Source organism: Colossoma macropomum, unplaced genomic scaffold (assembly GCF_904425465.1).
Source record: "Colossoma macropomum unplaced genomic scaffold, Colossoma_macropomum, whole genome shotgun sequence".
NCBI lineage: Eukaryota > Metazoa > Chordata > Actinopteri > Characiformes > Serrasalmidae > Colossoma > Colossoma macropomum.
The window spans coordinates 26,333,549-26,355,667 of record NW_023494792.1 but is presented as its reverse complement, the minus strand read 5'-3'; the positions used below and the strand labels follow the sequence as shown (position 1 = coordinate 26,355,667).

At 41.0% G+C, this 22,119-nt stretch overlaps 1 protein-coding gene across 1 annotated transcript in view; it reads right to left on the bottom strand.

The window, feature by feature from the left end:
- Nucleotides 1-22,119, bottom strand: part of khdrbs3 (KH domain containing, RNA binding, signal transduction associated 3) — a 208,255-nt gene that overhangs the window by 77,845 nt on the left and 108,291 nt on the right. The window contains exons 2-3 of the mRNA XM_036576723.1: nucleotides 19,350-19,468; nucleotides 3,089-3,205 (exon numbers count right to left, since the gene is read on the bottom strand). Coding sequence (XP_036432616.1) covers nucleotides 3,089-3,205; nucleotides 19,350-19,468 — 236 coding nt within the window. The remainder of the gene's footprint in view (nucleotides 1-3,088; nucleotides 3,206-19,349; nucleotides 19,469-22,119) is intronic.

Below are 22,119 nucleotides of genomic sequence, written 5' to 3'. Positions count from 1 at the left end.
TCAAGCACCAACTCAAGTAGGAGTAAAAGTAGCTATTAAACACCAACTCAGGTAGGAGTAAAAGTAGCTATTAAACACCAACTCAAGTAGGAGTAAACGTAGCTATTAAACACCAACTCAAGTAGGAGTAAAAGTAGCTATCAAACACCAACTCAAGTAGGAGTAAAAGTAGCTATTAAACACCAACTCAAGTAGGAGTAAAAGTAGCTATCAAGCACCAACTCAGGTAGGAGTAAAAGTAGCTATTAAACACCAACTCAAGTAGGAGTAACAGTAGCTATCAAACACCAACTCAAGTAGGAGTAAAAGTAGCTTTCAAACACCAACTCAAGCAGGAATAAAAGTAGCTATCAAACACCAACTCAAGTAGGAATAAAAGTAGCTATCAAACACCAACTCAAGCAGGAGTAAAAGTAGCTTTCAAACACCAACTCAAGTAGGAGTAAAAGTAGCTTTCAAACACCAACTCAAGTAGGAGTAAAAGTAGCTATCAAGCACCAACTCAGGTAGGAGTAAAAGTAGCTTTCAAACACCAACTCAAGTAGGAGTAAAAGTAGCTATCAAACACCAACTCAAGTAGGAGTAAAAGTAGCTATCAAGCACCAACTCAGGTAGGAGTAAAAGTAGCTATTAAACACCAACTCAGGTAGGAGTAAAAGTAGCTATTAAACACCAACTCAAGTAGGAGTAAAAGTAGCTATTAAACACCAACTCAGGTAGGAGTAAAAGTAGCTATTAAACACCAACTCAAGTAGGAGTAAAAGTAGCTATCAAACACCAACTCAAGTAGGAGTAAAAGTAGCTTTCAAACACCAACTCAAGTAGGAGTAAAAGTAGCTATTAAACACCAACTCAAGTAGGAGTAAAAGTAGCTATCAAGCACCAACTCAGGTAGGAGTAAAAGTAGCTATTAAACACCAACTCAAGTAGGAGTAAAAGTAGCTATTAAAACCACTTCAAGCAGGAGTAAAAGTAGCTATTAAAACCACTTCAAGCAGGAGTAAAAGTAGCTATTAAAACCACTTCAAGCAGGAGTAAAAGTAGCTATTAAAACCACTTCAAGCAGGAGTAAAAAAGTATCAGTTCCAAAAATTCTGTGCCGCTCAGCGCTCAGCTTGGGCTTGTGGAAATGAAGTGATAACCCACTGAAAGCTATTAGTGCCATGAGCTGATGCAATCGAGCACAAAGAGAGGCCGGCCACAATGGACCGGAAACTTCCACCAGACGATATCACGACTGTCATCTGGGCTCCGCAGAGACTGATCTAACCAGGCCAGACACACACACACACACACACACACACACACACACACACACACACACACACACTTACACAGACTTGACAATAATGAGCTGATGTATTCCAGTATCAGTTAGAGCTCTCTATCTATTGAATAATGACCTGTATAGTTATTCTGCAAAACACTCTTAGTTTTAATGGGGGAACATTTGCCAAGAGCAGCCACAGCAGAGGTGAGATACGCCACATTTACCTGTTCTCCCTGATAACTATCAAGCTCTTCATAGCGTGATAGGGGGTGACATACAAGACATCACTGACATGGAGCGGTAAATGCACAGGGAAGCAGATCGTCTCTGCCTACACACTTAAAAAAGATTGTTCTTCGGTAAAGGTAATATTTAGAACCATGAGTGCTTTACGGAACTATTTGCATGGTTAAATGGTTCTTTGCATGGTGAAATGGTTCTTCAGATTGATGCAGAATGTGTTGCATATGTATTGCATATGTCTTGTAAAAAACAGAAGAACTCTTTTGGTTCTATGTATAACCGTATACCCCCAGCATTGGCAGGAGCAGAAAAAATTCAGCTGTTTTTTTCTTCTTCTCTGTTTCTGGCTGCAGTATGTCAAATCATTGGGCCTCACTCACCAATATCTTCCAAAGTTGTTCTTAAATGTGCTCTTGAGTGTGTGTAGATTCTGTTCTTCCCTAAGTAAGAAAACACTGTTGAATGTCCGAATCTTCGTAAATACTGTGTGTTTATTTTGAGAAGAAGTTTCTTCTTAAGAATGGTTGGCGACTGAGGCCCAATGACCTGATATTTTAAAATAATGATGTATAAAACCTAAAGAAACAATTATTTTGAGATAATAAGTTATTATTTTGAGGTACTGAGTCCAAGTATGGAAAAAAAATAATAATTTTGAAATTTAGAAGTCAAATATTTGAGAAAATAAGATAGTATATTGAGATAAGTCAAAATTGTGAGAAATCAAGCAATTGTTTCTAAATTTTGAGAAACTAATTCATTATTTTGAAATAGTAAGTCATTATTCTGGGTACACGGTATCTCAGACTCCATCAAGTACCAGGAGTAATAAAATCAAAACCAGGACTGCCTCAGCCAGGAAGCTTAAACTGGGCCCCAGTTGGATCTTCCAGCATGACAATGATCCAAAACACACCTCAAAATCAACACAGAAATGGTTCACTGACCACAGAATTGAGGTTTAGCCATGGCCGTCCTAGTCCCCTGACCTAATCTCCACAGAAAACCTGTAGGATGAGCTGAAGAGGACAGTCCACAGTGTGGACCTCGGAATCTGAAGGGTCTTGAAAGAGTCTGTGTGGAGGAATAGTCTCAGAATCTTTAATATAATATGATATATATATATATATATATATATATATGATATAAAGGAATAGCTGATTGGGAACAGCCTATCGGAGACAGCTTATTATTCCAAACATGACAGAAGTACAGAGAAACTTACCACTGAGGCTTTTTCTCACCTCTAACATGAGATCAGAGACACACACACAGCAGGAAACAGCAGAGAAACCCCTTTCAGGAGATGATAGACTTTCCGTATAGTGACTCATGCGTATTGGGACTGCGGGGGGATCCGCTGCCCTCCAGCCTAAACAGTCCCAGAATCGCCGGCCGCTGGCCAAGGTGCTGAAACGAGAAGCCAGTTGCTATTTCAGCACCTTGGCCAGTGAGTCTTGGCTCTGAGGGCAGCGGATCCCCCCGCCGTCACCCCGTCAACCGCTGTTTTACTGCTGTTCATCATCACAGAGGTTTCCAGAAAAAGAGCGAGAGAAGTCGAGAATAAGTGCTCACCTTCTCTTTATCTCTCATGGATCCTTTGCCCAGGATGGACATCTTGGTCAGTGTGTCTTCCTGTAGCCTCTTTAGCGAGTTGCCGCGGGGACCCAGCAGTTTACCCACAAAATTAAACTGCAAAAGGAAAAACAAATCAGAATATGAGGATGTTCTTCTGATTCATTTTTACATAACTGATAACATCACATTAACATAAAAGAGCATATTTGGTGGAAAACATAAAACAAAAACAACAAAAAAACTGTTATCGAACACCAGTAGGCTGATGTTAACAACAGGCTGATGGACGTACCTTATCCTTATCCTTATCATTATCATTATTATTATTATTATTATTATTATTATTAGAAGTAGTAGTAGTAGTATTGGTTTCACTTATTCAACAATTAACAATAATAAAAATAAAATACATTATGGAGAACTTTATTTATCGATAAACCGAAACATATGCAACAACTGTCTGTTTGACTTAGTATCTCAAAATAATGACTTACTATGTCAAAATAATGACATATGAAAATTCAAGGAAGTAATTATTTTGGGATAAGTCATTATTTTGTGATACTAAGACTAAGATTTTGAGATAGTGGGGCAAACATTTGAGAAAATAAAACATTATTTTGACAATGTAAGTCATAATTTTAAGATATGAATTCAAAACTGGTGAGAAAATCATTTAAAGCTACACAAGTTGCAGCATGCATTAAAACAGAGATGAACACGTCAAATGCAACGTTATTCATCAACAATCCAAACGGTATGTGATGACAGCTTGTTGGAGGAAATGACATCATTATGTTATCGCTAAAAATCAGCGTGATGGAAACAAGCTGGTAGCTGTAATTGCAATTTTTTCGCATTTTCATTTATCAGCTTGCAATTTGGACAGAAAGTCTATGGAAACGTAGCTGTTTATTTCCCTCTGGCTGATGACCGGCTTCGGAACGCTGCTCCGGACCATCCTATTCTATTGGTCAATGCTTTTCTATGAAGATTATACAACTGAACTCCTGTGTTAGTGATGGAGGCACATTAAAGGAGCTGAATTCGCTAATTAGAAGGGCTGTCTGGGTATCAGAGACACGAGACTCGACTCAGACTCGCACCTTCAAAACTCAACTCAGACTCGCACCTCAAAAACTTGAAACTCAATTCAGACTCGCACCTCAGAGACTTGAGACTTGACTCAAACTTGCACTCTAGATACATAAACCTTGACTCAAACTTTCAACCCAGAGACTCGAGACTCAACTCAGATTCACACCTTAGAGACTCAAAAATCGACTCAGACCACCTCAGAGGTTCAAGACTTGGACTTGCATTCTAGAGACACAAAACATGACTCAAACTTTCACCCCAGGGACTTGAGACTCAACTCAGACTCGCACCTCAGAGACTCGAGACTTGACTTGGACTCACACCTCAGAGACTCAAGACTTGGCTCAGACTCGCACCTCAGAGACTCCAGACCTGACTTAGACTCACACCTCAGTGACTTGAGCCTCTACTCGGACTATAATCACAGAGATTCAAGACTTGACTCAGACTCGCACTCCAGAGACACAAGACTCAACTCTGACTCACACATCTTAGTGACTCAAGACTCAACTCAGACTTTAACTCCAGAGACACAAGACTCGACTCATCTCAGAGACTCGAGACTCGAGTTGGACTCACATCTCAGAGACTCGAGATCAACTCAGACTCTCATCTCAGAGACTCCAGACTTGACTTAGACTTGCATCACAGAGACTTGAGACTCAACTCTGACTCACACATCTTAGTGACTCAAGACTCGACTCAGACTTGCAAGAATCGTCTTGTGACCGTCTCTGCATGGTGGGCCAACACCTAAAATGCTCATGTTGATTTTTCCTTTGATCTGTATGAACTGGCCTGTACGTACTTCATGGTGGTGCTGTTATAGTCCCACTCAGTCACTTGACCATGTAGTCATTTAGATCTGTTCAGCCTTGTGTGTGTACTACGCAAGAAGGTGGTTGTGTGTGTGTGTGTGTGTGTGTGTGTGTGTGTGTGTGTGTGTGTGTGTAAAGTGGTGTTGTTTTGCATTAACAGTACTTAGCGGGAGGGTGTTTAGTGGTGTAATCTGTGGAGATTAAAGGCTGTAAAAGGCAGAGAAGCTTTAATCTGAACATTAAACACAGCACTGAGATCCAAGGGGGCTTAACAGAGAGAATACAACCACCTACACACACTTACACACACACACATACGCAGAGACCACCTCATATAAACAGTCACACACACACACACACACACACACACACACACACAAACAGCAAGATGAACACTTCACAAACACACATACTTCAGTGAAACTCAGAGACCACCTTTCACCTTTCTGCTTAATTTAACTACCAGTCAAAACGGCCGAGTTATTCACTTTTTACAGACATTCTGAAGAGACTAGACATAGGATAATCCACTGAGGAGAGAGAGAGAGAGAGAGAGAGAGAGAGACAAGAAGTTGAGATAGTGAGAGAAAAAAAGAAAGTGAAGGGGAGAGAGAGAGAAAGAGAGAGAAAGAGAGAGAGAGACAGAGACAAGAAATTGAGATAGTGAGAGGAAAAAAGAAAGTGAAGGGGAGAGAGAGAGAGAGAGAGACAGAGACAAGAAATTGAGATAGTGAGAGGAAAAAAGAAAGTGAAGGGGAGAGAGAGAGAGAGAGAGACAGAGACAAGAAATTTAGATAGTGAGAGGAAAAAGGACAAAGGGGAGCGAGAAACAAAATAAGAATTGGAGAGAGAGAGAAATTAAAAAGAGAAAAAGAGAGTAAAAAGAAAAAGTGTGTGAGAGAGACAGGGAGAGAGATATAACGAGAAAGAGAGAATGAGTCAAAGGAAAAAGTGAGAGTGTGAGAGAGAGAGAGAGAGAGAGAGGGAGAGAGAGAGATGATTAAAAGTCAGTGGACGCAGGTAGAATCAGACGTATGATTAATCAAAGCTCTCTGAGGGGGGCGGAGAGAGGAGCACACCCAACAGAGAACTCTTTTCATCATCCCTCAAACAGCACCGCAGAGAGAGAGAGAGAGAGAGAGAGAGAGAGAGAGACAGACAGAGGGTGTCGAGGAAAGGAGGAAGGAAAAATGTGTTTAATTCTCAACAGCACTCACATTTGCTGCCCTCAGCACAATCTCCCTCTCTCTCTCTCTCTCTCTCTCTCTCTCCCTCTCTCTTTGTCTCTCTATCACAGGTTACTAAGCCAGATGCAGGAATTACACTTTGTAAAACTGCTTCTAGAGGGAGGAAGCTGAAGGAGAGGGAAAAGGGTGGAATCTTAATACGCTGCAGTTTGGGTGATTTAGAGCATCAAAAGCCTTCAGGATGTCAACACTGGAACCGTTGCACCTGTGCAGGTCAACCTGTAAACAAACTGTGGACCAACCAGTTTTCGCATCAAGACTTCAACTACAAATTTGTATTGTGCCTTTTTTCAATAACAATTTTACACCCAAAGCACCTCATCAACCTCACATTCAGTAGGCAGAAGACTGTCCTGAAGGGGGCGCTATTAGCAGTCAAATAGCTTTGCTGATTCTTAAGAGCAGTGCTTTGTATCAGTGACGCTAGTTGGGTTTCCATTTCACAAATTTTATATAAATAAATAATAAGTGCTTTCATCACAGCAATTATGCACAAGATCCTGAAGATGATGCAACACGACAGGAGTCCAGCTCACTGTGCGTGGCATATACAACGGAGGCCTGTGAACTTTTATTACATCTCGATACGTAATAATTCCAACTTCGCCATCACCCACCGAACCCCTGCAGTCATCACCGCAGCAGTTCTGACGAATGTAGCACCAAACACTTTACCTCTGTTCCTGCTATCACAACACTCATTCAAAAATCTATTCCCATCAGCATTAGCCACATTTATATGCAGCCTGATAATCCGTTAATAATCCGACTAATAGCTTAATCAGAATAGAATATGTCCATGTGGTCGAGTGCGATTGAGGCCATTCGGAATACGGTTTCTATCCGACTGAACGAGGTGGGTAATCGTGTAAATAATCCGTTAAATAGAAGAATAATAACCATGTAAACGCCTGTATCTGATTACATTCCCAATCGGAAAGTTTAAGTACGTTCTGGACATGTTTGGTCGCGTCCTCTGACTGGACTTGCGTGATGCTGGTTGTCATGGTAACGTCTACACTAAGTGGTTCTCTATGCATGCGGGTAATTCTTGATCAGATTACTTGTAGTGAGCATCAGATTGTTGAATAGAGTGGGAATATAAACACCTCAGTCTTAATCTGTAATAGAAATGTATTCGATCGAATTTGCAAAAATCTTTGCATGTAAACACAGACAGTGTCTATAAACCAACTTTTCCACCTCGTCTAAACATAAAAATGTTTTTTTTTTATTTCTGGCTTTTCCATCAAAAATATACATAAAAATACATCATCATTTCTACATGACCTTAATTTTTATTTTTTATTTTTTTGGGGGATTTTTACCCGATTTTCTCCCCAAATTTAGTCGTCTCCAATTCCACCCGCTAGTTAGGACTCCCCCAGTCACACGATACCATCAACGCTAGGAGGCCGAAGGCTAACACAGGCTTCCTCCAAGACCTGTGAAGCCAACCACCGCATCTTTTCGAACTGCCGCTCACGCAACGTCACTGGACAGCCGAACGCGCTCGGAGGAAAGCGCCAACCGCCAGATCTGTTACATCAGCTAACAGACGGCTGCGCTGACTAGCATCACGTTAAGTGATGGGGGGGGGGAGGGAGGGGCCATCCTACCCACTCAGAGAGCGAGGCCAATTGTGCTCTCTTGGACTCCTGGCTACAGATGGCTATAGCATCACCAGGGATTGAACTCGCGATCTCCTGATGATAGGGCCAACGCTTAGACGGTTGCGCCACTCGGGAGCTCTATGTGACCTTATTTAGCTACACATCTTACATTATTACATTAACACAGAAGTTTATCATGAATAGGTAGGATTTCTGATATTATGCTATTGCTAAGCTAACGGTGGTGCACAACCCCCTTAAAAGTCATCAGATTGGTCTGGATTTCAAATGACACTTTGATATTTTGTGTTGTGTCACATTTAAGTTTAAAAGACTGACCCTGAAAATGAATTCATTTCAAGTAAGATTCTACGTAAGAGAATACTGTGTGAGAAAAATCGCCAACTTCTGTTGGCATAGGTATTCAACCCTGGAGCCGTGAAAGTTCACACAGATGTAAGACATTACCTAATGAGGACACAAGTGGCTTCTACAGGGAGAAGTTGTGTTTGATTTTAAGGGGGGAATTCACTTTAATAACCTCCAGAAGACAAAGCTGGATCACTCAGATGAAAAAATATCCTCAGAACAGCTGCTGTGTGTCCCTGATGATTACTCACTGTGCCACTTTCACACACTTGAACCACGTATAACCTCATCCCTACACTACCATCTTAAAATGTCTCACCTCACCTTTAAATTACTGCTACATACAGAGCCTGTAAAGCACAGCACGTTTACTCTAAGACTGACGACGTTCGGATAACCTGCAGCTACGTTTTAATTACAAAGTCTAAACAGAAAGTTCGTGTTGGATTCTAAAAGAGGAGAGATGGTGTAAACTCGCAGACTCGCTCTCCATCTGCAAACGTCTACAGCTGAGGTCTGTAAAAATGTGTTAAGTCCCGTGTGCTTTTCTGTCCTTTGTGTTCGGCTGTGTGTTCCCCGGGTGATGTTGCTGCATGACTGATGTCACGCCTTCCCCGGCACGTGATTTGCTGCTCCAGTTGGCGCCGGCTACAAAAGGCCCTTTCTACGCACTGCTCTCTGTTAGTGAGGAAAGACTTGTTCGCTGTGATTTGCTGGCCTACATGCACACGTGGGCCAATGAAACATCACGTTTGAATTCTTTCTATGTTCTTTTGAGATACAGGGAATGTTTGGGTGGCCTCATTTGTTTGACCTTGTTTAAGGCCAGAGTAGTGAGGGTAGTGTTTTTGTCATTTTCCTTCCTTTTTGTTTGTTTTTTAGTATCTTCTATTTGTTGTTTTAATGTGTGGGCCTTCCTGAAGTTATTTCCCTTTTTTCTGATTTTTTTTTGTCCTACATTTTACACCACCACTGATGGCTGGCTAACAGTGCAGAGTGCTAAACAAATGGTTATATTTGGAATTGATGTGTTTTTTAATGTTATTTATTATATAGAAATTTCTCTTTATTCTGATCTGGTGGCTGAGCGGTCAGGCTCACTTCCTCTTTGTTGCATCTTTCCCCTAGGAGACATAACAAATGTGAAATGGACAGAGAAAGAGAGAGAGAGAGAGAGAGAGAGGGAGACAGACAGAGAGAGAAATAAAGAGCTATGAGGCTCTGTTTTTTTATCTCTGACCACAGCATTGATTATGAATTCATTTAATAGCAAAATAAATGGAAGTCATTCATAAATCATTTATCACAGCGGAGCTCTCCAGGACGGGAAGAATGAGTCCTTAAACCGATCAGTCCTTTTATAGATTCTGCTGCAGCAAAATGAATGAATGAATTAATCGGTTAATTAATGATCATTAATAAATACATAAATAAATAAATAGCCTAGTGGGGTCCGACAAAATATCTGGGTTCCGGACAATTTTTACGTATAATATTGGGCTCAAGTTGGACTCAGGTTTGTTTCCTATATATATATTTATATATACACATATATATGGCATGTTTTTGTTGATTTTCCAAGTGAAACTAAGTTCAATAAACCAAAAGCACCTCATCAACCTCACGTTCAACAGGCAGAGGATTGTCCTTAAGGGGGCGCTATTAGCAGTCAAATAGCTTTGCTGCTTCTTAAGAGCAGTGCTTTGTTTCAGTGACTAGCACTGCTCTTAAGAAGCTAGTTGGGTTTCCATTTAAGCCTTTTGCAAATTTTAAGCACATTTTTGAAACGTTGGTAAAAGTTATGCGCATTTTCCTGAAGATGCAACATATGGTGCATCATCTTCAGGTGGCTTATACAGTGGAGAGAGGTGAACCCCTGATTTTCTCAGTGAAAATTAGTGAACACATCCTCTACAGAGAACACACTACTGCACATTCTAATACACTATTACTGTTTATTTACTGAATTTAAGATATTGGGGAAAAAAATTAATGTAGTATTACAACTTTTATGATAATGATGATAAATGATAAATGATGTCACAATATGGCACAATTTGCTTTTCTGGTCAAATCCTTACTTCTGGAATACAGACCAGCTGCAAGTTTCATTGCAAAGAGAACATACTTAGTCCTGTTTAATTGCATTTAGTGCAGTGCAGTGTGGGAAATGCTGAATAAATTCATTGTACTCACAGTTTTTAATAATATTTTTAAAATGTGGGAACGCTGGTCCTTTTTTGTCCATTTCAACATTTTAATAAAGTAAGATGTCAGAAAAGTGACATATGTATCATTAAAGGTATTGTGAGTTGGTGTTAGCGTCATGTTGTTCACCTCTAATTAAATGTGGCCTGTGCAAAATTATGGCACATTTTATTTATTTTATTATTTTTTCGTTAAGCTCAGCAAATAAATATAAATTGTGCAAAAAATGTGAAGAAAAATACCATATTTAAGAGGTGTGTTCTCTGTAGAGGATGTGTTGACTTATTTTCGCTTAGAAAATCAACAAAAATGGATATTTTTAGACTACGCTTAAAAAGGGTTGTTCCTCAAGGGTTCTTTAGTAAAGGCAATGGTTCTATATAGAACCGTGAATTCTATACAGAATGATCTGCATGCTTACAAGGTTTGTTGCACGGTGAAATGGTTCTTCATATTGATATTGACGTTTTGAAAACGGTTCTATATAGCACCAAAAAGGGTTCTGCTGTTGTCAAGCTGGTAACCCTTTTTGTTGCTACGTTGAACCATTTACAACACATTCTCCATCTATCTGAAGAACTGGTTTACCAAGCAAAGAACGTTTTAAGCATGTAAACGGTACTATATAGGACTCATGGTTCTAGACAGAACTATTGCCTTTACTAAAGAACCCTTGAAGAACCATGTTTTGTGCATAAGTGTATATAATGAACGTCTGTTCTAAAGCTAACTAGCTAAGTGAACTAGTTAGTTGACAAACTTTATCCCTAATAAGAGAAACAGGATGAGCTTCTCTGTAGAGATATTCTGGCCACCGAAGCATCGTCCTGCTTTTCTGAATGACATTCATCTTAGCTAGCGCAAATTCAAACCGTCCACTCCGCCGTCACGCTAGCATTGTTGCTTAGCGACTCTGATTTCCACGGCTAATGTAGATTTATTTCTGGTCGCTGTCGCTGACCCTGCAGCCGTCACTGCTTAAAGTCCTTATTGCTGAGCTGCCACGCTCTTGGGAGATGAATCGAGTGATCAGAAGTGGAACCAAAGTGGCTGCTTTTGATCCCCTGTGGCCTCTAATCACAGAGCACCCGAAGGTGGAGCTCCGTCACTTCCACCTGCTGTCACACACCACGAATTCAATTCATCTTCCACGGCAGGCTGTCGGAGAACCGAAAGCAGGGTATTAGTGGGGAATCTTTTTCAGAAAGAGGAAGCTGTCCGGATTAGCCGTCCTGCTCCGCTGAAGATAAACCGTTTTTGTCTGACCATAAGCGGCCGTTCGGCGGCGAAAGACTGAGTTTAAACGCCCTGACAGCCGCTTAAGACATCTCCATTTACGGCACGTCATAGAGCCTTGCTTTTCTTCCCCAACAGTGATGTGGAAAGGTACTGCTTTGATAGATTGAATTAGCGCTCCAGCAGTAACAGGCTTATTGTCGCTAGCTGAATTCTCAATGGGCCGTAATGGAAAAGGAGGACTGGAGCTTCCATTAGGGGAGCATAAGAAGCCAAACAGCTAAGCATGCGGAGATCCAGCTGTTTCAGGTGCAAATCGGACGCATTCTGATTGTGTGTTAAACTGGCGTGTAAGCCTATATGCTCGGTTTATGGTAAAACACAAAACGTGATGCTCTTTCTCATGCATATGCGTTCAAAGGAGGGTCACGCAAAATGTGCGAGGGTCACGCAAAAAGAAGAGATATTACGTGTGACTTTTACATATCCCGCTTGATTTACTACAGGCAGTTTGGTAGGGATCTGCGTTTTCATACCGTAATTTTGCTTTAGGGTCTCAAAAATTATTGAGACTTCTTTTGAACAACATCAGCAGATTTAGCAGTTTGACGAAGCCTCAAACGTGTTTTTTTTATCAGAATAATGTGCCTTAAACTCTCAGAACCAGTGGTACGTCTGTGCGATGACAAAATATGTCATGATGTTTCTGCAATATGAGTGCACAGCCTTTGCTGCGAAGATAATTAACTCTGAACAGCTCTCAGCTGTTCATTATAAGAGTGAGATAAAGGGGAAAAGGGTGAGATGTGTTGCTTTTCCAGTGTTTACAGACTTTAACTTCTGTTCGGCGCTGTTGCTAGAGTAACGCTGAATGATGGCGCACATGCAGTGGAATACAGCACATTCGTCACATTAAAGTATCCAATCTAATCGCCCCACACGTCCACATGCTAAACTGGAGTTTTTTGGGAGGACTTTTGAACCGTGCTAACTTATGTTACGTCCATGGGCCAACGACAAGCTTGCTGTTTACTTGACAATGCTGATGAGCGCACCAGCGCCCCCTACTTTGAGCTCGGCCTTCACGAGGGATTGGACTGGTTTGGAAATTTCACAAAAATGTTCCCACCCACAAGCAAAATTTCTCACAGCTGTCCGCAGATGTTCTCGTTCTGAAATCATCACTGGCTGCGTGAGACTATCAAACATGAAGTTTGTTTAATAGGCTGCATATTTCGTTCTGCAAAGCTGCCAATTTTCACACTTAATCCGAGGAGGAAAGAATGTGGTTGCTTTGCAGTTCCGCTTAGCTCCATGCAGGGCGGCGCCAAACGACAGCTCCAATAGTGAACTGCCATGACGCACCAAACCTTCCGACACCTTACTTGATGCTTCATCTAAGTATTATAATATGGAGCAGACAGTGAGTGAGTTTTCTCTCCTCTGTGAAAGGTGAGTGAGCTGATATGAGAAACGTGGCTCTACAGGCTAATGACTATGAGCTGTGGTTTAAATGACTGTTTTAAGCAGTGTGATAATACATACGCACTTTCAAATGAACAAAGTCTCACTCCAGTCACCGGAAAATCTCACTCCAGTCACCGGAAAATCTCACTCCAGTCACCTCCACAAAGCAGGCAGCCTCTTTAAGCCTCTTTGATATGTTCTTCTGAGGGGGTCTCAGTTTCTTCACAGCTGAGGGTCACAGAATGGAAATCCAGCCCTGCTGCCTTTTATACTCTGCTGAGTGAGCAGTCAGTGGGCGGGGCTACACACGCACAGTTTGAGTGATGAGCTGCAGTCTTAATAAATCAACACTATTTCAGGTGCATTGTGAGCACAGACTGCGGCGCACCACGGCGCGTTCCGTGCTCCTGGTGCTCACGCCCTCCTGTCCCTCAGTGAAGTGTAAAAACTGAAGTCTTTCTCTGTGAAGTTCTTCTTCACACTGGTCAGTTTTACACTGGAAACAGATCTGACCACCAACACATATCACTGTTTATTACAGCACACAGTAAACATCCAAAATAAAAATCCAGAGAAAAAGGAATATAATTAAAATAATTAAAATAAGAGTAAGAACAGAGAGAGAGAGAGAGAGAGAGAGAGAGAGAGAGAGAGAGAGAGAGAGAGAGCAGTTATGGACTCCTGAGACTCTTTCCTTTCAACTTTTGCATGTTTCATTCATTCTTTCTTTCTTTCTTTGTTTCTTTAGGACAGAATTTAGGACATCTGGTGTAGTTAGGATGTTTCTCTTATACTGTTTTCTTACCTGGACTTCAGATAAGATTATGAACTTAAAACTTTTCTATTTTTCTTTTTCTTTCTTTCTTTCTTTCTTTAATACTTTTGTATCTTCCTTTCTTTCGTTCTTTAATATTCTTTCATACTTAATATTTCCTTCATACTTTATTAAATATTGCATTACTTTATTAAATACTTTATTATCTTTCACTCTTTCTTTGCTTTTGTATCTTGCTTTTTCTAATACTTTACTTCTTACTTTATTAAATACTTAATTTCTTTCTTTCTTTAATTCTTTATCTTTTCTTCTTACTGAGTAAGTACTATAATATCTATCTATCTATCTATCTATCTATCTATCTATCTATCTTTTGTTAACAGTTGCTTGAATCTCTCCTTATAACTTTTTCTTTCTATCACACTTTTGCAACTTTTTGTTATTAACACAGATGCATCTTTTTCTTTCTTTCTTTCTTTCTATCTTTCTTTTTTTCTGTTTTTCCTTTAATCTTTCCTTCTTCCTCTCTAAATACATTTTGATCTTTCTTACTTGGTTTTATTCTTTTGTGTATTTCTTTCTTTCTCTATCTATATTTACCACATTTGCCTCTTCACTGATTCATTCCCTCATGTATTCAACTTCCTGTCCAGCCTGGTTTCTTCACTGGCCTCAGTAGATCTGAGTTCATCTCTAACTCCCTGCTGTGAGCTGGTTACTGATTAATGATGATGATGATGATGAATATGAAGAAGAGCTGGTTGTTTTTCTAGAGCTGTGGGGACTGTGGGATGCTCAGAGTGGAGGGTAACTGAACGGCAGGGACACTGAGACACACGATCAAACGTCCTGCTCAGGCAGCTCAGTACATGCAGAGTACATAAACTCTGCCTGTAAATCTGTTAACAATTTAATCTGATTATGATTATTTAGATTTAAATCCAACAATTCAATTAGACCACTTTGCTACAATTTATTTTGTATATATGTAATTCAAATGCGTCAGTCGGTTATATAAATGAAGTGTGTTATATCTGGGGGTGGGCAAAATGATTAATCTATACACCATGAAACATATTTGACCATACCAGTCAATAATATGTGCTGTTATGCAGAGTTGAACGAGTACAGTAGAGCACAAGACCACACAGTGCACAGCAGACGCCTCTGGGGGGGTGTGACCGTCCAGGTGGTCATGTGTGTGAGCAGCTGACAGCGGTGTGGAAGGATGTGAGAAGGTGTGTGATGTCTTGAGCTAAAAGCAGAGAACATCACCGACCGCCTTCATTCCACACCACCTTTCTGTCACACTCCCTCTGGGCACACCGGTCCCATCAGCACATCCCCTCCACGCTGTAAAGCAGAACACACACCTAGCACACACCCTTTAGCACTCTTAATGCAATGTGTGTGCTTGTTTGTATTAATCCCTTTGTTGGGACTGAAGGTCTCCAGTTTGAGGAAAGCATGAACATATAGGGTCTGTTGTAGCCTTTTTTGCCGGTTTCAGGTGCAAATCAGATGCTTTTTGTTTGCGTGTTTTCTACGAAACTGGCACGAGTGTAATTTATGGGCCGTGTGCATGGAAAAACGCAAAATGAGGGAGGGAGGGAGGGAGGGCCATGCAAAAAAGTTGGGAGAGTGTGGAAATGTTACACCTTCCACTCGATTTTCCAAAGTTTGAGCGACTCACGGCTGCCGGTTTTGGGTTGATTTTCCTCCGCAGTGTACATTTGTATTAGTGTCTTCGTATTGAGATACTTTAACTATGACAGCCAATATAGCAGATCTCAAACACGTTTACCATCAGAATAGCACTGTATAAACTCTCAAGTCCAGACGTAGGTCAGTGAAAAGACATGAGGTAAACGATGTTGTGATGCAATATGTGCATGCAGTCTGTTATTATTACACAAAATCTATTGTCTTAGTAATTAACAGTAAATTAACACCCTTGAAGAACATTTTGACGGAAAAAAATTTCAGTGAAATTTCAACTCCACCCTCTACGGAGCCCTGCTGGTGACATCCCGTATAAATGAAAAAATGCCACGACTTAATAAGGCATGTGAATGAGATAATTAAGTCGTGGCCACCACTTAGTAAGGCGTGGGAATGAGATCATGCCTTACTAAGTCGTGGCCACACATTAGCATCTCGTTCTCACGCTTTACTAAGTTGTGGCCACGCATTAGAATTTCGTTCCCATGCCTTACTAAGTCGTGGCCACGACTTAGCTTGTTCCCATGCCTTACTAAGTCGTGGTCACAACTTAATTATCTTGTTCTCACGCCTTACTAAGTCATGGCCATGCATTAGGATCTCGTTCCCACACCTTACTAAGTTGTGGCCACAACTTAATTATCTTCTTCCCATGTTGTGGGATCTTGTCGTGGACACACATTAGGATCTCATCCCCATGCCTAAGTAGGTTCTCATTCCCATGCCTTACTAAGTCGTGGCCATGCATTAGGATATCGTTCCCACGCCTTACTTAGTCGTGGCCACGCATTAGGATCTCGTTCCCATGCCTTACTAAGTCATGCCCATGCATTAGGATCTCATTCCCATGCCTTACTAAGTCAAGGCCATGACTTAATCGTCTTGTTCCCACGCCATACTAAGTCATGGCCATGACTTAACTATTTTTTTTCTCATGCCTTACTAAGTCACAGCCACGCATTAGGATCTTGTTCCCATGCCTTACTAAGTCATGGCCATGCATTAGGATCTTGCTCCCATGCCTTACTAAATCATGGCCATGCATTAGGATCTCATTCCCATGTCTTCCTAAGTTGTGGCCATGCATTAGGATCTCATTCTCATGCCTAACTAAGTTGTGGCAACGACTTAATTATCTTGTTCCCATGCCTTACTAAGTCAAGGCCATGCATTAGGATCTCGTTCCCATGCCTTACTAAGTTGTGGCCATGACTTAATTATCTTGTTCCCATGCCTTACTAAGTCATGGCCATGCATTAGTATCTCATTCTCATGCCTAACGAAGTTGTGGCAATGACTTAATTATCTTGTTCCCATGCCTTGCTAAGTCACAGCCACGCATTAGGATCACGTTCCCATGCCTTACTAAGTTGTAGCCATGACTTAATTATCTCATTCCCAAGCCTTACTAAGTCATGGCCACACAGTAGGATCTTGTTCTCAAGCCTTACTAAGTCATGGTCACGCATTATTGTTATGTATACAGGATGTCACCAGTGGGGCTCTGTGTCTCTCTAATCACCGAACTTTCATTTTCTTCTTCTCGAGTTTGTTGACGGCTCCATTATTTCACTGCCTCTTTTAAACCCTGAGTATCACCAGAGAGAGTAAGTGGGCGGGGCTGAGTGCAGTTTGCTTGATAAGCTGCAGTCTTAGTAAATCGGTAAATTCAGGCGCATTGTAAGTGCATATTGCAGTCACAGCAAAGCATATTGCAGTACACATCCTCTTCAGAGAACACACTTCTGCACGTCTGATGCACAATTACTGCTTATTTGATGAATTCAACATTTAACATTTTTTAAAATATGGCTTGTGCAAAATTTTGGGCACAAGTCACATTTTATTTTAATTAGCTAATTTATTTATTTAGTTATTCTCCAGCATCATAAAATTTGCAAAAATAAAACAACTCACTGTAGGAACCAAACCTTCTCATAAATGGTAACCTTGCCAGAAAAGGAACTTTGAGTGTATATTAATGTAACAAGAAATTGAGATATTAGGTTTTGATCTGACAGCGATGATATGGTGGATTCCACCTGCCCACAGTCCCACAGCCCAGCAGGGCAGTCTGCCCACTACATGAGGAAGGGGCTCTGAATAAACCAACAGAAAACAAAATTTACAAAAATAAAATAAGACGAAAAAGCAAATAAAGTTGAATATAAAAAAGCATTGATTTGGCTATGCAGTGACCAATGCCCAGTGCTTAAAACACCTCTTAAAAGCAGGTTATCTCTCTCTCTCTCTCTTTCTTTCTGTCTCTCTCTCTCTGTGTCTCTCTTAAGCACCTTCTTTATTCATCTAGCTCCAGAAACCTGGTGATAAACACCCTCCGCTCACAAGAATCCTGTAAAAATACCTTCTGCTGTACAAAGAACAAACGCAATTACTTTAAGTGAACGGAACCCGTCATTCGCACCTGCTCTTTCAGTCCTTATTTGTTCTTTTTTTAACTAATTTGTGGGTTCGTTTTTTTCTCCTTTTCCCAGCTCTGACAAGAGACGCAGATTAGAGAGCAAAGCAAACAAACAATTCCATTACTCGCAGGTCTGGAGAAGAGAGGGGCGGCAAATGAGACGAGACGAGATGAGACGAGTACGGCTTCTTGCGCTGCAGGATGATGGGAATACTGCAGGAAAATGTACGGATCCGCTCTGATACACACACCCTGACGCAAGGATTTGTTAATGTCATATACAATATGCTCCCCTGAGAATGACCCTAATGGTGGAGAGCCGTCATACAGCATACAGACGAGGTGTGACATTAGAGACATTCGCAGAAGGTATGCAAGTTTGGAATCAGACAGGAATCGTCCATAAGAACTCACTACAAGCACACTGTGAAAAAAATACCAGTAAAAAAATTGGACTGGCCTACTTGTAGAAGCACTTTCCTTTGTTTTTGCTATTTTCCACAAGTTGAAAATAATAATAAAGGCATAAAAGCTATAAAACAAAAATATAAAATTACGCAATGCTATCTAATCTCAAAGGTTCAGCACTTGATTTATTTCTTATCTTAAAGAAAGGACCTTTTTCAGCAATTGCTGTGGATCCTTTTTTCATCAATTACTCCTATGACCTGTGGAGTCCCTCAGGGATCAATTCTGGGCCCCTTTCTATTTTCCATATACATGTTATCTCAGGGCTACTTTATTTGCAGAGACACTATTTCACTCTATTATTATGCTGACTATACACAACCATACCTTCCTTTGAAGTCAGGTGACAGTATGTTCTCAAGAGACCTAATATTATCTTAATGATTGTCTGTTGGACGTAAGAGCATCTATGGCTGTTAACCCTTTACAATTTAACGAGAGCACTTTATTTCTTTCTCCCCTAAACTAGTGACCAGGGGTTGTCACTGTAAATAAGACCATTTCTGTCCTTGAGTGATTTAGAAATGGTTTTGTTTAGATTGTTGTACTTGTTCATCCAAAGTGGGTCCATATTGTACCTATATTAGCATCGTTTCTTTGGGTTCCAGTCCAGTTTAAAAATGTGCGTCTTTCTTACTTGCTTTTCAGCCAAAGCTCAAAACATATTTTTAATCTGTGGCCTTTAGAGAAGAATGAAGGTATTAGATGTTTTATACAGTAATTAGTTGAACACAAACGACCAAAGATATAATGATGCATAGAGCACAAAAACAGACAGCAACTTAAGTTCCTTAAAGTGCGTAATCTCTACTCACTTTGGGGAACTGTTTGACAGGAATCAGCACTTTCTGACCCAGTTTCATGTTCTTGTTTATGACGACATCAATGAACTTCTCGTCCTCTTTCTCTTCGTCTTTCTGAACCTTTTCAATTTCTGCCAAAACAGGGAGAGAGAGAGAGAGAGAGAGAGAGAGAGACAACAGGGTGAGTCAGTTAGTCAGTCAAACATTAGGCAGAAAGTCTCTGAACACAATTAAGGGACAATAGATGTTTATCTGTCCACATATTGGCGTTAGCGGAGCTGGAATAATAGCCCGGGCGTTTGCCAGTTGTCAGTCACGCTAACAGTATTTTAGCTGTTCACTGAACTGTGAAATGAGCTCTCTTGGTCACGCTGTAATTTAATTGGATGTGCTTCTAATCGTATCTGATAGGTATCTCTCAGGGTTATTTCTGGCTGCGCGATCAGTACGAGCCTCCAGACGACTTCAGGAGCCGGGAGCACAGAGACGGGTCAGACCACAGGCGGAGGGGTCATCCTGAGGTTGAACGTAAAGTTCGACTCGCATCTGTGGCAAGTTGATGCCATTTACTTACGACGGCAAAGTTTTCCAGTCATTTTGTGACGAATGCACTGGTAGCGACTTTCTTCCTTTCTGTGCTATAAGCAGTTGTTTAGGCCCACAAGTACAGTAAAAGTTAAGTCACGCTTTATTTATTTATTTTCAGTCAAAATGGTCACTAAGCACAGGTTATTCATTATTTAGAAAAAGAGAGAAAACATATATTTAACAGAAAGTTACACAGAACCCTCAACTAAACTAGCTAAATACACATTTTTCATCATTTAGTATATCCATTCTTTACCTTTCTTACAGCTTCCATTTTTTTCAGGAGACTCACTTTCAGCTTCTCAAAGAAATCTGCAGCGATATTTTTCCACACCTCCAAAGTCTTAGAAGTTGGTTGCAACTTGTATTTAACTGCCAGATCAATGAACGGTGGTCTCTGACTTTTGCACAGTACTGTACCTATATATCTTTCTGACCAAGATGAAAGGAACCAAAGGTGCTTCAACCAACTACAGGTGAAGTGCAACCAAAAAAGTCTTACCAAGAAGTTAAGGACACCATACCAACGAAAAACTCTAACTTCATTTATTTGAAAGCATGACGTTTTGGCCTACATTCAAGGCCTTTAGCAGATGTACTGAAGTAAAGTCAGCGCTCATCCTGGGTAAAGATACACTATATGGCCAAAAGTATGACCACCACACTTATATAAGCTTATTAGACATCCCATTCCCAGAACCATTGGCATTCATTTGGAGTTGACGCACACTGGTGGCTCTAACAGCCTCCACTTATGTGGGAAGGATTTCCACAAGATTTTGGCAGGAATTTGTGCTCATTCAGTCAAAAGAACACTTGTGAGGTCAGTCACTGATGTCGGACAAAAAGGTCTGGCTCACCATCGATGTTCCAGTTCATCCCACAGGTTTCCGTTGGGGTTGAGGTCAGGGTTCTATGTAGGCCGCTGGAGTGCCTCCACACCAAACTCATCAAACCATGTCTTTAAGGAGCTCACTGGAAGCATGTAATTGTCTAAAATGCCTTTGTGTGCTGTAGCATTAACATTACCCTTCACTGGAACTAAGGAGCCTGAAAAACAGCCCCAGCCCATCATCCCTCCTCCACCAAACTTTACTGCTGGAACCATGTATTCTGGTAGGTCGTGTTCTCCTGGCATCTGCCTAACCCAGATTCATCCATCTGACTGCCAGATAGTGAAGCATGATTCATCTCTCCAGAGAACACATTTCCACTGATCCAGAGTCCAGTGGTGGTGTGCTTTCCACCACTCCAGCTGATGTTCGGCACTGTGCATAGTAATCTCGCTTGTGTGGATCTGCTCGGCCAAGGAAATCCATTTCATGAAGCTCCAGACACACAGTTCTTGTGCTTTTGCTGCTTCCAGAGGCAGTTTGGAGCTCTGTAGTAAGTGATACAACAGAGGATAGACGTGCTCTGCACTTCAGCACTTTGCGGCCTTGCTTGTTGTTGCTCCTAAATACTTCCTTTTTCACAGTAATAGCACTTACAGTTGACCAGGGCAGATCTAGCAGGGCAGAGATTTTATGAACAAGCTTGCGACAAGGTTGCATCCTATGACAGCACCATGTTTAAAGTCTCTGAGCTCTTCAGTAATGACCCATTCTACTGCCAGTGTTTGTCTATGGAGACTGCACGGCTATGTGCTTGATTTTATACACCTGTTCGCAATGAGTGTGGCTGAAACACCACATGAAACACACCATATCGTGCAGCACTTCATAGAAAGAGCTCAAGACAATGTCCACAACTCCAGAGGTCCTAAGATTCAATCCCAGCTTCTTAAGAAACCCCAATATGCCTCTGCTGCTGGTCAAAACGGTCCGCTGGTTATTGATGCACCATTTCACTTTAAGACTGCGAACTTATATATTCACCCCTAATAAACATCTAGTCGTAATGTTCAGTCAGTAATAAAAAAAGAAAAGTGCTGAGCACGCAGTGAGCAGCATGGCTGGACTCCAGTTCAGTACATGTTGGAGGAGAAGAGAGAGAGACAGAGTTTATCAGTCACAACACACTACTGCGGAAACCACCCCATTAACATCTAATGAGTTGCACAGCACTTCACAAACAATTTAAATATGAAAGAGCTCATTAATAATCCTTACTACAGACTAAATATGAACTGTCATCCAGGGATGCCTATTCCAGTTCAATGTTATGTATGGCTGTTGCATTATTCCTGGCGGGC